This window comes from Passer domesticus, chromosome 27, assembly GCF_036417665.1.
Source record: "Passer domesticus isolate bPasDom1 chromosome 27, bPasDom1.hap1, whole genome shotgun sequence".
NCBI classification, from domain to species: Eukaryota; Metazoa; Chordata; class Aves; order Passeriformes; family Passeridae; genus Passer; species Passer domesticus.
In genome coordinates this window covers 1,198,893-1,214,825 of record NC_087500.1, presented here as the reverse complement: position 1 = coordinate 1,214,825, position 15,933 = coordinate 1,198,893, and the positions used below count along the sequence as shown (strand labels likewise).

At 58.0% G+C, this 15,933-nt stretch overlaps 2 protein-coding genes across 3 annotated transcripts; both read left to right on the top strand.

Moving 5' to 3' along the window:
• The first annotated feature begins 387 nt into the window (after positions 1-387).
• On the top strand, positions 388-5,378 carry LOC135286722 (uncharacterized). Of its 2 annotated transcripts, XM_064399899.1 has the most exons (5): positions 388-1,331; positions 2,406-3,532; positions 3,634-3,726; positions 4,065-4,129; positions 4,852-5,378. In XM_064399899.1, the coding sequence occupies exons 2-5, from the start codon at positions 2,441-2,443 to the stop codon at positions 5,081-5,083; spliced, it is 1,482 nt and encodes a 493-aa protein (XP_064255969.1). In that variant the 5' UTR covers positions 388-1,331; positions 2,406-2,440; the 3' UTR covers positions 5,084-5,378. The 2 variants fall into 2 exon arrangements, with proteins under 2 accessions (XP_064255969.1, XP_064255968.1); XM_064399898.1 differs by lacking the exon at positions 388-1,331 and having other exon boundaries at positions 1,885-3,532.
• Positions 5,379-6,901: 1,523 nt separating this feature from the next.
• LOC135286517 (uncharacterized) lies at positions 6,902-15,426 on the top strand. Its single transcript, XM_064399609.1, has 10 exons — positions 6,902-7,418; positions 8,005-8,224; positions 8,947-9,018; positions 9,696-9,776; positions 10,043-10,114; positions 11,261-11,379; positions 12,457-13,583; positions 13,685-13,777; positions 14,116-14,180; positions 14,901-15,426. The coding sequence occupies exons 1-10, from the start codon at positions 6,902-6,904 to the stop codon at positions 15,109-15,111; spliced, it is 2,577 nt and encodes an 858-aa protein (XP_064255679.1). The 3' UTR covers positions 15,112-15,426.
• Positions 15,427-15,933: the final 507 nt, after the last annotated feature.

Here is a 15,933-nt window from a genome sequence, read left to right as displayed (position 1 = left end):
CAGCCAAAACCCGCTGGTTGTGATAGATGACTCTGCCTTCTTCAAGCTGCCCTCAGTGCGCTCTCTGTAAGTATTGGCTCGTTTGGAGCAGATGCACAGAGAGCTGTGTCTCTCTCGAGTGCCCTGTTCTCAGGAGGGCAGCCCAAATGGGGCAGGAGCAAATCTGCCTGTGGGCCAGCCTGAGTCTGCTGGAGACACAAGTGGCCCAGCTGCAGCAGAGCAAGGCAAAGGCCAAGCAGTGCTGGTGTGTCCCCAGCTGCAAAGCAGCCCAGGAACTGGGACACAACCTTTCAGGGATTGAGAGAGCCCATGCAGGTGTGGGGCCGTGGAGTGGCTGCAGGGCTCTGGGAATGAAGTGCACTCCTGCCAGCAGCTCCAGGCTCCTGCCCCCTCCAGGGACTCAGCTGCCCTCAGGGGAGAGCAGCAGGAGGTCGGGAGAGGGGCAATCCTTTCTGGTGGCATCTGTCTGCCACGGGAGCTGCAGGGTTGCCCTCCTGATTCCGAGGGGCTGGTTTAGAGCAGGGCGAGGCAGAGGGAAGCTGGGCTCCAGAAGGGCTGCTCTTGGAGCAGGCAGAAGGGGATGCCTCTGCCAACAGCACCACCATCGTCAGGGCCCTGGGCTTGCTGTCAGAGCAGAGTCCTGGCAATGTCACCAGAGAATTTCATGATCTCTTTGCAATGCCTGCAGAGACCTAAGTGCCACCCAAGTGACCCCGCAGACGCTGCTGCAGCTACTACAGACCACAGTGAGCTTGGAAAGCCTGTGAGTGTGTGGGACTGAGCCCCAGCCGCCAGCAGGCTCTGAGTGCTGGCACAAGGGCTCTGCTGGGAAAACAAATCCATGTGCCACAAAACCAGAAGAAACCCAGTAAACTCAAGAGTTGCTGTTTCCTTGTGGGAACGTGCCAAAACTCACCCGCTCAGAGGCAGAATTTCACCTTTTCGGGTGACTTGCTGCAGGTCTCTCAAAGCAGAGTTTGAACTCCAGGCGGGGGCATTTCTGTGTCACGTGGTATTTTGGGAGCAGTTCCACTTTCCAGGTGAAAATCCCCTTTCTGATGTTTGGCATTGGGAGTCAGGGGCCTTTCCCAGATCTGTGGCACACAGTGAAGCACAAGCCCCATGCGTGGTACCCGTGTGTTCCCTGAGTCGGGCTCTGAGCCACGGAGTGGGTGGGCAGGTGTTCCTGCAATAATCCCCTCTTGTCTGCAGGCAAGTGCCCAAGGAGACGGCCTGCTGCCTGTGCCAGGAGCGTCCCCGGCCCGAGAGCCCCTGCAGGACCATCCAGTTCCTGTGCGAGAAGCTGTGCAGCAGCAGCGCCCCGCAGTGCGGTTGGTGTCCGGAGGGGCTGGGGGGAGCTCAAATCTGCCACTTCTCTTGAGCCTGGGGAGATGCTGCAGCACTGCCCCGTGCTGGGGGGCCTGATCTCCCCCTGGAGCGCAGGCCTTGGGCAAAACCCCTTGGGATGGAAAGCTCCTGGTCCATATCTTGTGTGTCACATACTGTCTGGAGAAGGAACAGCTCACTGGACCCACCAAAGCTACGAATTTGCTACCCACAGCATGCCCCCAGGCAAGGAAAGCAGGAATGCCCTGTGTCCTTCCCTGGTGCTGGAAGGCGAGGTCTGCTCATAAACCCCCCAAATTCCCCTAACAGCCTGCTTTCTGTGCCACCCCACTGCCCACTGCAGGACAAAGGGCAGGGTCCGCACTGTGCTCTGCAGGGTGAACAGCAAGCACCGTCATGCCCTCGTTGGGCTGTGCAGGGGGAGCAAAGCACCGTCCTGCTGCTCCAGCTGGGCACAGGGCACAGCACATCCTGTCCACAGCAGGGCCAGGCTGCACTTGTGCAAACAGATACAGCCAGGTTGCCAAGGGCCCCAGGGAGCTCGCTTCTCTCACTGGCTCAGCCCCAGGTTTCCCACAGCACAGTCCCAGAGCTCTGGTGCCTTTGGGGAAGTTTTTCACGGTGTAAGAGCTTGAGCTGCTGCTCTTGGGAATGGCCCTGGAGCAAAGGAGTCCCTGGGCTTTCCTCCCCTGCCAGTCTGTGCCCCCATTGCAGCGCGGGTCCTTCCTCTGGGGTCTCAGGCTCTTCACTAGCTCCTGCAGAGCCACCCAAGCCTGCTCATCTGGAGCTGTGGGAACCTCTCCGACAGCAAAGCCATTCCCCAGGGATGTTTCCCTCCCATGCAAACAGAGCCCCAGGAGACACCTGGAAAGAGCCAGCTCTCTGCTCTGCTCCGAGGGGATAATGGCATGGATTGAAGGGCTCTGCTGCTCCCCACAACACATCCCCCACTCTGCTCTTGGGATGCCTAAACTTAGAGATGAGCTCCTGCTGCTCAGGGTAACCTCTGTGCCTGTGTCTGTGCCCAGCTGCTGATCTGCTCTCTTGGTGTTCTACAGTTCACTCAACTGTGCTGCAGACACGGGGAGAAGTAATGGACATGGAGCAACGCAGAGAGCTGAACACCAGCCCTGTGTTGATCCTCAAGCCCATGGAACCTTCACTGGGAGATCATGGAACTGCAACGCTTGTGGTTGCCCTGACCCAGAGCGCTGAGGGTGGTGTCAGCAGCCTGGATAGCTCCAGAAGAAATTCATATCCCCCTCAGCATCTCTTGGGGCACGAAGGCAAAACAAGTGCTGGTGACCTGAGGGCCAAGGTCAAGAAGAAGCTGCACAAGGCAGAAAGCATCAAGGCTGCAAGAATCACTGTCCCACACCAGCCCCAGCCTGCCAGGCTGAAGCATGTGGTGGAAAAGACACCCTCAAGCTGGCATCAAGAGAAGATGGAGTCACGTTTATACTGGCAAGGATTAAAGCCCTCAGCTGTAGCTGGTGGATTAAAACATGCTGACGATCCCTCCATCTCTGGACAACACAGAGATGAGGAGGAAGATCCAACTGCCAGGAAGTACCACGTCAGGACACACAAACAGCACAAGAAGAAGGACAGGCAGTATTGGGTTGGACATAATCCGCTTTTCTACCAGGTGCTGAGCCCTGTGAAAGTGGAGCGAAGGTCCAGATCTGCCCAGGGTCTAAACAGGGACGTGGATTTTCTCTCTGACCCGTTGGTTCAGAGCCACCCCGCTGTGAGCAGCAGACGAGGAGCCACGGCTGAAGAGAAGCATTCCTCCATCGGCGGCCACCTCCTGCTCATGCCTGACACCAGAGAGGAGGAAGACTCCATGCTCCTCCATAAACCTGTGAGACCCCGAAGTGCGGACCTTGCGCCAGTACTAAAAGACCTGGAAACCAATGTTGATCATCACCAGCAGTTGATGGAGGCACACAAAGGCCTGAAGACATTCATGGCCCACGTGGAGCGAGCCCTGAGGAGGGACTGCAGCCTGCCCCAGCTCAAGCAGGCCTGTGCCAAGATGGTCAAAAAGACCAGGCTGCTTCTAAAGGTGCTCCAAGAGAGGCAAGAGAACCAGGGAGCCTATGATCCAATGGAGCAGTGTCGTCAGCAAGAGAACATGATCATTCACATGGCCTTGGGGAAGGACAAGGGACTCACAGGGAAGGTAGGAGAGCTGCTGGGCACTGCTGCATGTGTCCTTCTGGGCAAAGGAGAATGGAAGGAGCAATGCTCTTACCCACATATTCTTCCTTCCTTTCCTCACAGCAAAAACTGGAGGTTGTGGTGTACGTGATCACATTTCTGGTTTTGCTGTTTTTCTTCATCTTGGTTTTCCTGATACTGAAGTGTGTCTTCCACGTAAGTCAATATCTTGTTTGACACACAGCTGTCTGTCTTGTAGCTGGAGTGCCCAGGTGACGAGCCCCACGTGCCACTGCAGATGCCCCTGCATGTACTGGGTGCCCCAGGAGATGTTTTTCCAAGCCTGAAGCTTGTGGCAGCATCCCCAGCACTCAGCTCAGCAGGGTCCAGCCTGCCTGGGGGGAGCTTGTCCTGCCTTCTGTCCCAGCTCTCCCCAGCTTTGCTTTGCTCTCCTGCCTTCAGCCACACAGCAATGAGAGCTTTCACCCTCACTCCTGTTTGGCAGAATATTACAGGACAACTGATGTTGCAAATCTCCCATTTTCCTTCCCCAGAAGCGCTCCCGACAGAGTGAACTTGACTCCCAGCCTGGCCACCCCAGGAAATTGTTGCTGAGAAGGTAAGTCCTGCCCATGCCACCAAGAGTCTTTCCTGTGCAGAGCAGCTCCTCCTGGAGCCCCGCAGCCACGCAGGTGCCGCTGCCCAGGACTCCTCGGGCCGTGTTTCCGACACGTCGCGTTTGGGGGAGCCCTGGGAAAGCGGCTCCTGAGCGCCGGGCACGGCCAGGGGCTCCCAGCCCAAGCAGCCCTTCCCACGCCGGCGCTGGGATGGATGTCTTGGGCCCCGGGGCGCTCCCAAATCTCTGTGAGCACGAGCAGTCTCCTCTGCTGTGGCTCTGCCCTATTTTTCCCCGCTCCCTCCCCACAGTGGCTGCTGAAGAACTCACTCCCTTCCTCTCCAGCTGCCTTTTGCATGCAGGGCTCATTCCCTGGATTGCCAGCCATTGCCACCCCTGCTGGGGCTCACCATCTTCCTTGGGCTCAGCTGACACACCCCAGAGCAGGGAGAGGTGCTGGCACCTGCTGCAGCCCTCCCTGGCCAAAACCTCCCTGCTTAGGGAGCGGGAGCAGGGACCTCTGGCCATGGGATGTCCAGAAGCCTTTTTGTCCCCGTTCACCTCGCTCACTGCATTGCTTTGCAGCGTTGGAAATGCCCCTTCCCGACTGCTCCAGCGGCTGCTTCCCAGACAGGGCAGAGCACAGGCACCCCTGTTGCCCACAGCCTCCATCACCTGCTGCCTTCTCTTTTATGCCCATTTTCTCTCTCTGTTTTTTTTTTCAGGTTCTGTGCAAAACTGCCACAGAGAGGGAGGAAGGATAACAAGGAGGCACAGAATGTAGAGCAGCCTTTGCCCTACAGGGCAGAGAGCTCCTCCAAGTGTTGCCCCTGTTCCCAGGCTGTTCATGGTGCTTCCCAGTGCTGTTCCCTGTTCAGCAAGTCTGAATTGCTGTGGATTCAACGCATCAGGGATGCCTATGAATCCCAGAGATCAGCATCCCGGGAAGAGGCATAGTGTGAAGAACAAAGGTAGAAGACTTTCAAGAAGTTAATGGGATGCCACAATTGTTCACCTCCCATTTAGCTGAGGCTCTCCTTGGATGCTGCTTTGTTGGCTGTTTTTATTTCCTTACATGCTTTTTCCTTGACTGTTATTTTCTTGCTGTCACTGCTGAGGGAAGGCCAGAGGGTGCTGCAGGCAAGCACAAGCTCTGGGACACCCAGAGAAGGCATCAGTATCTCAGGGTTTTCCTCATCCCTTGTCGCAATGTTTTACCCTGCATTCAATAAAAACCAAGTTTGTTCTCGTTCCTCCTGGTGTTGCTGATGTATTTGTAAAAGCAGTTTCTGTTCTCCCTTATGGAATTGGCCAAATTCAGTTCCAGCTGGGCCTTTGCTTTCCTGCCTTTCTCCCTGCACGCCCCAACAACATCCTCGCCATCCTCCTGTGGTGCTGCCCTTCTTCCAAAGGTGTAAATTCTGTGTTTTCCCGGAGTCCCAGGTAAAGCTTCCTGCTCAGCCGCTCTGCTTCCTCACCAGCTCGTCTTTGGGCACACGGGCACGGCCTGTTCCTGCCTGTGCCTACAAGGATTTCTCCCTGCAGAATATCCAGCCCCTCTGGACTGCTCTGCCCCTCAGGACAGCGTCCCCAGGGAGCCTCTCAAAGAGCGTGGCTGGCCTGACTCCCCCTGGGCAGCCCCTCCAGCCTGGATGGAGCTTGTCCACACCGTGCTTGTCCGGCCCCAGCGGCTCAGAGCCTCCCCCGTGTTGTGCAGAGGGAGCTGGGAAGGTGAGATGGGTAAGGAGGGGATTGCCCTGCTGCCCCCAGCAGGGACCTGTTTCCATTGCCCTTGTTTTGGATCCCCTCCCCCTGCCTGCTGGCCACAGCCTTGGGCATCCTGGGCTTCTTGGGATGTGCCTGTCTGGGACGTTTGTGCAATGGCTGCTTCAGAGGGGCTCCAGCAGTCCCTCTGCCTCTGCCACTCCTTATCTTTGCACTTCCCCCTTCAGCTCTGCCACTGGGCTGAGCAGAGCATGCACCTGGTCCTACCTCACCCAGGTGTTATTTCTGCCAGCCCCAGTGCCAGTGCCTGGCTCCAGCACTCCCTGTGGAGTTTTCCCATTCCAACGAGACCTTCCTGGATAGCTCTTTGGATATCAAAGGAAGAGGCTTTGCAGTAGCGCTTCTAAAACATCCCAAGGCCCCTGTAGCTTTCCAGGGTCAACACTTTTGTGTTCCAAATGTCTCCTGTGAACACAAGAGCTCTGGGTGGGGGGTGGGAAGGGGAATGGCCGGTGTCCTCCTGCAGAGGTCTCGGCACGGGTGTCCCCATGGTGCTGGCTTGGAGCTGCACAAGCAGCATTGTCCCCTCTGTACCCCTGAGGTTTTCACCTCCTCCTCCTCCTTCCCTTTGCCCTCCCTCACTCCTGCCTGGCTCCCAGGCTGATGGTTGCATTGTTGAACCTCCTGCTGAAGGGCTGCTGTGATGGAGCAGAATCACCTTCTCCAGGAGGTTTAATGGGCATGCATGAAAGGCACCTTGGTCGAATATGGCTCAGAAGAGGCTTAAAATAGTGTCCGGGTGTGTAAGACAGGAAACAGAGAGATCAGGGTGAAATTTCTCCATGGAAAGGGTGGTCAGGCCTTGGAAGGGGCTGCCCAAGGAGGCGCTGGACTCCCCATGCCTGCAGGGGTGCAAGGGACAGCTGGAGGTGGCACTGAGTGCTGTGGCCTGGCTGCCAAGGTGGGGATCGGGCACAGGATGGACCCGCTGAACCCGGAGGTCTCCACCATGGACAGCGACTCTGAGGCTCCGTGGCTCCGTGGCCAGGAATGGAGGCCGCCCTGCCGCAGGCGCTGCCGGAGCCGCCCCGGCCCGAGCTGCTGGCCCGCGCGTTTCCCCTCAGGCCGGGGCGGCCGCTGCCGGAGGCGCTGCCCGGAGCCGGAGCTGCCTGTGCGGCGGAGCGGCCGCGCTTCCCGGCCGGGCCGGGGCGCCTGTGCGGGCGCTGCTTGCGGGGCCGTGCCGGCCTCGCCAAAGCTGCCCGCGGCTCCCTTTGCGCGGCGGTCGCTGCCGGTGCCGGCGCGCTGAGGCGGAGCTGCCGCCCCTCAGGCTGCCCGCGCTTCCCGCCATTGGCGCTGCGGCTCCCTCAGGCTCTGCCGGCGGCCATCCCGCCTGTGCCCGGCTTTCGGGAAGCTGCCCGCGCTCTCCCGGCGCCAGGCGGGCTTTGGCCCTGGCTGGATGCCGGCTGCCCACCAAAGGCGCTGTCAGCGCTCCGCCCGAGTGGAGAGGAGAGGAAAGGCAGCAAAAGGCTCATGAGCTTCCAGAAAGAGAGGGAGAGATCCCTCCCTGGTCATCACCCTCACGGACACAACGGAGGGAACTTGGGGATATTAATTACATTTATTACCAACAAAACCAGGGCAGGATAATGAGAAGCAAAAGCAATTTCAACAGCACCTGTAGCCCCAATGCCATGCGAAAACTTGGCCACACAAACCCAATACAAATGGGAATGGCTCCACAGTGACAGAGAGCAGGCTTAGATCAAACGTTCAGGAGAAATCCTTCCCTGTGTGGGGGGTGAGGCCCTGGCACAGGGTGCCCAGAACAGCTGTGGCTGCCCCTGGATCCCTGGCAGTGTCCAAGGCCAGGTTGGACGAGGCTTGGAGCAGCCTGGGATAGTGGAAGGGGTGCCTGTGCATGGCAGGGGTGGCACTGGATGTGCCTTTGGGTCCCTTCCAAGCCAATCCATTCCATGATTCCACGGATTGATGGCTCTGAGACAGAGTCACTTGGTGACACCATGGCCTGCGAGCTCTGTTGCCAAGCACCACCACAAGCATTGGTACAATGACACAGAAGGGAGCACTGTGACATTGGCAGCACCACTGTGACACAGGAACTGCCACAGCTGCACCTGAGGGCTGTGTCCCAGGTGACTGCAGCCAGTCCTGCCTCGCCATGGACCTGGTGCCGCGTCTCGTGCGCGCTCTGCTCCTGCTGGCCCTGCTGCTGGCAGTGGCTCCCTCGGCAGGAGTGGCCAAAGAGCTCTGCCCAGAGCCCTGCCGCTGCCCGGGCCATGGGCGGCTGAACTGCCGCCACACCGGGCTGGCCACCGTGCCCCCAGCCAGCCGCCGCCAAGCCCTGGCCGTCCTGTGAGTCCCGGGGCCCCACAGAGCCCTACAGCTGCCCCTCGTCGGCTCCCTGTGTCTGCAGAGCCCACCTGGGACACCCGGGGGACTCTCTGCCTGGGGACAGCGTGGGTTTGGGGCCCTGTGCTCAGCATGGGGGTGAAGCCAGGCTGGGCACGCTGTGCCTTCTCCAGGCAAAGCCCAATTCCAGCTCAGCAGCAAGGAAATGGGTTTTCCTGAGGGGGCACCGGGCCTTTTGTTTCTTTGCAGAGATTTCACTGGTAATTCCATTGCTGCTCTTGGAAAACAGGCCTGGAAGGACTACCCATGGGCTGAGACATTGTAAGTGGCCTGCACCATTTCAAAAGTCAGGAGTTTGGGGATTTTCCATCCTTTGGTCTGGGGATGGGATCAGCAGCCCTTCTACCACCCGCTTGCATCCTTTCCATTGGAGTTCAAAGCTCTGTGGCTCTGCAAGGAGGGGTGTGAATCAGCCCAGCTTCCCAGTATGGCAAGAATTGCCATGAGCCTCTTGCAGCATCCCCGTGTGTGTCTGCTCAGGGATCACGCTGTGGTCACCTTCAGCCAGCCAGGAGCAAGGGCCTGCTGTGGCCAGGAGTGGGGACGATCCCTGCAGTGTCCCAAAGAGATGCTTCAGTCAAGCTGCTGCAGGAGATTTTCCCATGACAATGCCATTTGCTGCTGGCCAGCGGCCGCTGTCACAATGTCCCTGTGCCCCCTTGCAGAGTGCTCAGGGACAATGAGCAGCGGACAGTGAAGAGCCATTCCCTGGAGGGGCTGTTCCTGCTGAAGCACCTGTAAGCACCGGGCCCTGCCCATGGTGGGGGGCTCCTGCCTGCCCCTCCCTGGGGCCCTGCTGCTCAGCCCAGCCACGGGCATGTGGCCTTTGTCCGTGCTGGCATCAAGGCTGCAGAGGCAGCTAGATGCAACAGGGCAATTGGAAGTGACATTTGTTGCTCTAACTGGAACAGGGATTTGTCCTACAATGAGATCCAGACCATTGAGGAACGGGCTTTTGAGCCACTGCCTTTCCTGAAGTTTCTGTGAGTGATCAAGTTCCTTTCTGGGTTTTTAGCTCTGTCTTTGCCTTGGGCACTCCAATTTCCTGTGCAAGAAAATGCTGCTGTTCTTTTGCCCTCAGTCCCTAACTCTGCCCTGCCCAGAGCCCAGCTGAGCTGCAGAGGTCAATGCCGATGGCTGGGCAGCCATGCCAGGGGACAGAGCCCAGCGGGGTTGTCCACACACAGCCATCAGGCAGCCAGTTCTTGCAGCCTTGGCTGCTTCCTGGAACAGAAAGAGAGTCAGCACGTGTGCCGCTCGCTTGGCCTCCTGGGCAGGCTACAAACACTGAGAAAGCAGCAGTTGCCTCCCTCTTCCACCTTGGATTTGCACCTTTCCTGCAAAGGGATCCCGCTTTGTCCCCTCTTTCTGTAGGGCAGGCCCGATTCCTGTGTGTGACCTCCTCTCTCCCCAGAAATCTCTCCGGGAACGGCCTCACGCGGATCCGCAGCGGCACTTTCCAGGCCTGGCATGGGATGCAGTTCCTCCAGGAGCTGTAAGTGGCCCCAGGGCTAAAGGCACGGCAGGGCGAGCCTCTGCAGGGTCCCTGGGCAGGAGCAGATTTGCCCTTGGGAAAGTCCTGATTGCGAGTGTGCATGTCAGCCAGGGAGCAGCAGGAGTGTGCAGCTGCAAAGGCTCTTTGCCCTGCCCTGCTCATCTCCTGCAAGGCTTCCTTGGATGGGCCCAGGCCGTGCCCACGTGCCCGGCACAGCCAGCTCACATCCTTGCCATCAGCCCTGACAGAGCTCTGTTGTTTCCCAGGATCCTCAGCCAAAACCCGCTGGTTGTGATAGATGACTCTGCCTTCTTCAAGCTGCCCTCAGTGCGCTCTCTGTAAGTATTGGCTCGTTTGGAGCAGATGCACAGAGAGCTGTGTCTCTCTCGAGTGCCCTGTTCTCAGGAGGGCAGCCCAAATGGGGCAGGAGCAAATCTGCCTGTGGGCCAGCCTGAGTCTGCTGGAGACACAAGTGGCCCAGCTGCAGCAGAGCAAGGCAAAGGCCAAGCAGTGCTGGTGTGTCCCCAGCTGCAAAGCAGCCCAGGAACTGGGACACAACCTTTCAGGGATTGAGAGAGCCCATGCAGGTGTGGGGCCGTGGAGTGGCCGCAGGGCTCTGGGAATCAAGTGCACTCCTGCCAGCAGCTCCAGGCTCCTGCCCCCTCCAGGGACTCAGCTGCCCTCAGGGGAGAGCAGCAGGAGGTCGGGAGAGGGGCAATCCTTTCTGGTGGCATCTGTCTGCCACGGGAGCTGCAGGGTTGCCCTCCTGATTCCGAGGGGCTGGTTTAGAGCAGGGCGAGGCAGAGGGAAGCTGGGCTCCAGAAGGGCTGCTCTTGGAGCAGGCAGAAGGGGATGCCTCTGCCAACAGCACCACCATCATCAGGGCCCTGGGCTTGCTGTCAGAGCAGAGTCCTGGCAATGTCACCAGAGAATTTCATGATCTCTTTGCAATGCCTGCAGAGACCTAAGTGCCACCCAAGTGACCCCGCAGACGCTGCTGCAGCTACTACAGACCACAGTGAGCTTGGAAAGCCTGTGAGTGTGTGGGACTGAGCCCCAGCCGCCAGCAGGCTCTGAGTGCTGGCACAAGGGCTCTGCTGGGAAAACAAATCCATGTGCCACAAAACCAGAAGAAACCCAGTAAACTCAAGAATTGCTGTTTCCTTGTGGGAACGTGCCAAAACTCACCCGCTCAGAGGCAGAATTTCACCTTTTCGGGTGACTTGCTGCAGGTCTCTCAAAACAGAGTTTGAACTCCAGGCGGGTGCATTTCTGTGTCACGTGGTATTTTGGGAGCAGTTCCACTTTCCAGGTTAAAATCCCCTTTCTGATGTTTGGCATTGGGAGTCAGGGGCCTTTCCCAGAGCTGTGGCACACAGTGAAGCACAAGCCCCATGAGTGGTACCCGTGTGTTCCCTGAGTCGGGCTCTGAGCCACGGAGTGGGTGGGCAGGTGTTCCTGCAATAATCCCCTCTTGTCTGCAGGCAAGTGCCCAAGGAGACGGCCTGCTGCCTGTGCCAGGAGCGTCCCCGGCCCGAGAGCCCCTGCAGGACCATCCAGTTCCTGTGCGAGAAGCTGTGCAGCAGCAGCGCCCCGCAGTGCGGTTGGTGTCCGGAGGGGCTGGGGGGAGCTCAAATCTGCCACTTCTCTTGAGCCTGGGGAGATGCTGCAGCACTGCCCCGTGCTGGGGGGCCTGATCTCCCCTTGGAGTGCAGGCCTTGGGCAAAACCCCTTGGGATGGAAAGCTCCTGGTGATTGTCCATATCTTGTGTGTCACATACTGTCTGGAGAATGAACAGCTCACTGGGCCCACCAAAGCTACGAATTTGCTACCCACAGCATGCCCCCAGGCAAGGAAAGCAGGAATGCCCTGTGTCCTTCCCTGGTGCTGGAAGGCGAGGTTGGCTCATAAACCCCCCAAATTCCCCTAACAGCCTGCTTTCTGTGCCACCCCACTGCCCACTGCAGGACAAAGGGCAGGGTCCGCACTGTGCTCTGCAGGGTGAACAGCAAGCACCGTCATGCCCTCCTTGGGCTGTGCAGGGGGAGCAAAGCACCGTCCCGCTCCAGCTGGGCACAGGGCACAGCACATCCTGTCCACAGCAGGGCCAGGCTGCACTTGTGCAAACAGATACAGCCAGGTTGCCAAGGGCCCCAGGGAGCTCGCTTCTCTCACTGGCTCAGCCCCAGGTTTCCCACAGCACAGTCCCAGAGCTCTGGTGCCTTTGGGGAAGTTTTTCACGGTGTAAGAGCTTGAGCTGCTGCTCTTGGGAATGGCCCTGGAGCAAAGGAGTCCCTGGGCTTTCCTCCCCTGCCAGTCTGTGCCCCCATTGCAGCGCGGGTCCTTCCTCTGGGGTCTCAGGCTCTTCACTAGCTCCTGCAGAGCCACCCAAGCCTGCTCATCTGGAGCTGTGGGAACCTCTCCGACAGCAAAGCCATTCCCCAGGGATGTTTCCCTCCCATGCAAACAGAGCCCCAGGAGACACCTGGAAAGAGCCAGCTCTCTGCTCTGCTCCGAGGGGATAATGGCATGGATTGAAGGGCTCTGCTGCTCCCCACAACACATCCCCCACTCTGCTCTTGGGATGCCTAAACTTAGAGATGAGCTCCTGCTGCTCAGGGTAACCTCTGTGCCTGTGTCTGTGCCCAGCTGCTGATCTGCTCTCTTGGTGTTCTACAGTTCACTCAACTGTGCTGCAGACACGGGGAGAAGTAATGGACATGGAGCAACGCAGAGAGCTGAACACCAGCCCTGTGTTGATCCTCAAGCCCATGGAACCTTCACTGGGAGATCATGGAACTGCAACGCTTGTGGTTGCCCTGACCCAGAGCGCTGAGGGTGGTGTCAGCAGCCTGGATAGCTCCAGAAGAAATTCATATCCCCCTCAGCATCTCTTGGGGCACGAAGGCAAAACAAGTGCTGGTGACCTGAGGGCCAAGGTCAAGAAGAAGCTGCACAAGGCAGAAAGCATCAAGGCTGCAAGAATCACTGTCCCACACCAGCCCCAGCCTGCCAGGCTGAAGCATGTGGTGGAAAAGACACCCTCAAGCTGGCATCAAGAGAAGATGGAGTCACGTTTATACTGGCAAGGATTGAAGCCCTCAGCTGTAGCTGGTGGATTAAAACATGCTGACGATCCCTCCATCTCTGGACAACACAGAGATGAGGAGGAAGATCCAACTGCCAGGAAGTACCACGTCAGGACACACAAACGGCACAAGAAGAAGGACAGGCAGTATTGGGTTGGACATAATCCGCTTTTCTACCAGGTGCTGAGCCCTGTGAAAGTGGAGCGAAGGTCCAGATCTGCCCAGGGTCTAAACAGGGACGTGGATTTTCTCTCTGACCCGTTGGTTCAGAGCCACCCCGCTGTGAGCAGCAGACGAGGAGCCACGGCTGAAGAGAAGCATTCCTCCATCGGCGGCCACCTCCTGCTCATGCCTGACACCAGAGAGGAGGAAGACTCCATGCTCCTCCATAAACCTGTGAGACCCCGAAGTGCGGACCTTGCGCCAGTACTAAAAGACCTGGAAACCAATGCTGATCATCACCAGCAGTTGATGGAGGCACACAAAGGCCTGAAGACATTCATGGCCCACGTGGAGAGAGCTCTGAGGAGGGACTGCAGCCTGCCCCAGCTCAAGCAGGCGTGTGCCAAGATGGTCAAAAAGACCAGGCTGCTTCTAAAGGTGCTCCAAGGGAGGCAAGAGAACCAGGGAGCCTATGATCCAATGGAGCAGTGTCGTCAACAAGAGAACATGATCATTCACATGGCCTTGGGGAAGGACAAGGGGCTCACAGGGAAGGTAGGAGAGCTGCTGGGCACTGCTGCATGTGTCCTTCTGGGCAAAGGAGAATGGAAGGAGCAATGCTCTTACCCACATATTCTTCCTTCCTTGCCTCACAGCACAAACAGAAGGTTGTGGTGTACGTGATCACATTTGTGGTTCTGCTGTTTTTCTTCGTCTTGGTTTTACTGATACTGAAGTGTGTCTTCCACGTAAGCCAGTTTCTTGTTTGACACACAGCTGTCTGTCTTGTAGCTGGAGTGCCCAGGTGACGAGCCCCACGTGCCACTGCAGATGCCCCTGCATGTGCGGGGTGCCACAGGAGATGTTTTTCCAAGCCTGAAGCTTGTGGCAGCATCCCCAGCACTCAGCTCAGCAGGGTCCAGCCTGCCTGGGGGGAGCTTGTCCTGCCTTCTGTCCCAGCTCTCCCCAGCTTTGCTTTGCTCTCCTGCCTTCAGCCACACAGCAATGAGAGCTTTCACCCTCTCCCCTGTTTGGCAGAATATTACAGGACAACTGATGTTGCAAATCTCCCATTTTCCTTCCCCAGAAGCGCTCCCGACAGAGTGAACTTGACTCCCAGCCTGGCCACCCCAGGAAATTGTGGCTGAGAAGGTAAGTCCTGCCCATGCCACCTAGAGTCTTTCCTGTGCAGAGCAGCTCCTCCTGGAGCCCCGCAGCCACGCAGGTGCCGCTGCCCAGGACTCCTCGGGCCGTGTTTCCGACACGTCGCGTTTGGGGGAGCCCTGGGAAAGCGGCTCCTGAGCGCTGGGCACGGCCAGGGGCTCCCAGCCCAAGCAGCCCTTCCCACGCCGGCGCTGGGATGGATGTCTTGGGCCCCGGGGCGCTCCCAAATCTCTGTGAGCACGAGCAGTCTCCTCTGCTGTGGCTCTGCCCTATTTTTCCCCACTCCCTCCCCACAGTGGCTGGTGAAGAACTCACTCCCATCCTCTCCAGCTGCCTTTTGCATGCAGGGCTCATTCCCTGGATTGCTAGCCATTGCCACCCCTGCTGGGGCTCCCCATCTTCCTTGGGCTCTGCTGACACACCCCAGAGCAGGGAGAGGTGCTGGCACCTGCTGCAGCCCTCCCTGGCCAAACCTCCCTGCTAAGGGAGCCGGACCAGGGACCTCTGGCCATGGGATGTCCAGAAGCCTTTTTGTCCCCGTTCACCTCGCTCACTCCATTGCTTTGCATCGTTGGAAATGCCCCTTCCCGACTGCTCCAGCGGCTGCTTCCCAGACAGGGCAGAGCACAGGCACCCCTGTTGCCCACAGCCTCCATCACCTGCTGCCTTCTCTTTTATGCCCATTTTCTCTCTCTGTTTTTTTTTCAGGTTCTGTGCAAAACTGCCACAGAGAGGGAGGAAGGATAACAAGGAGGCACAGAATGTAGAGCAGCCTTTGCTCTACAGGGCAGAGAGCTCCTCCGAGTGTTGCCCCTGTTCCCAGGCTGTTCATGGAGCATCCCAGTGCTGTTCCCTGTTCAGCAAGTCTGAATTGCCATGGATTCAACGCATCAGGGATGCCTATGAATCCCAGAGATAAGCATCCCGGGAAGAGGCATAGTGTGAAGAACAAAGGTAGAAGACTTTCAAGAAGTTAATGGGATGCCACAATTGTTCACCTCCCATTTAGCTGAGGCCCTCCTTGGATGCTGCTTTGTTGGCTGTTTTTATTTCTTTAGATGCTTTTTCCTTGACTGTTATTTCTTGCTGTCACTGCTGAGGGAAGGCCAGAGGGTGCTGCAGGCAAGCACAAGCTCTGGGACACCCAGAGAAGGCATCAGTATCTCAGGGTTTTCCTCATCCCTTGTCACAATGTTTTCCCCTGCATTCAATAAAAAACAAGTTGGTTCTCGTTCCTCCTGGTGTTGCTGATTTTTTAGTAAAAGCAGTTTCTGTTCTCCCTTATGGAATTGGCCAAATTCAGTTCCAGCTGTGCCTTTGCTTTTTTGCCTTTCTCCCTGCACGCCCCAACAACATCCTCGCCATCCTCCTGTGGTGCTGCCCTTCTTCCAAAGGTGTAAATTCTGTGTTTTCCCGGAGTCCCAGGTAAAGCTTCCTGCTCAGCCGTTGTGCTTCCTCACCAGCTCGTCTTTGGGCACACGGGCATGGCCTGTTCCTGCCTGTGCCTACAAGGATTTCTCCCTGCAGAATGTCCAGCCCCTCTGGACTGCTCTGCCCCTCAGGACAGCGTCCCCAGGGAGCCTCTCAAAGAGCGTGGCTGGCCTGACTCCCCCTGGGCAGCCCCTCCAGCCTGGATGGAGCTTGTCCACACCGTGCTTGTCCGGCCCCAGTGGCTCAGAGCCTCCCCCGTGTTGTGCAGAGGGAGCTGGGAAGGTGAGATGGGCCAGGAGGGGATTGCCCT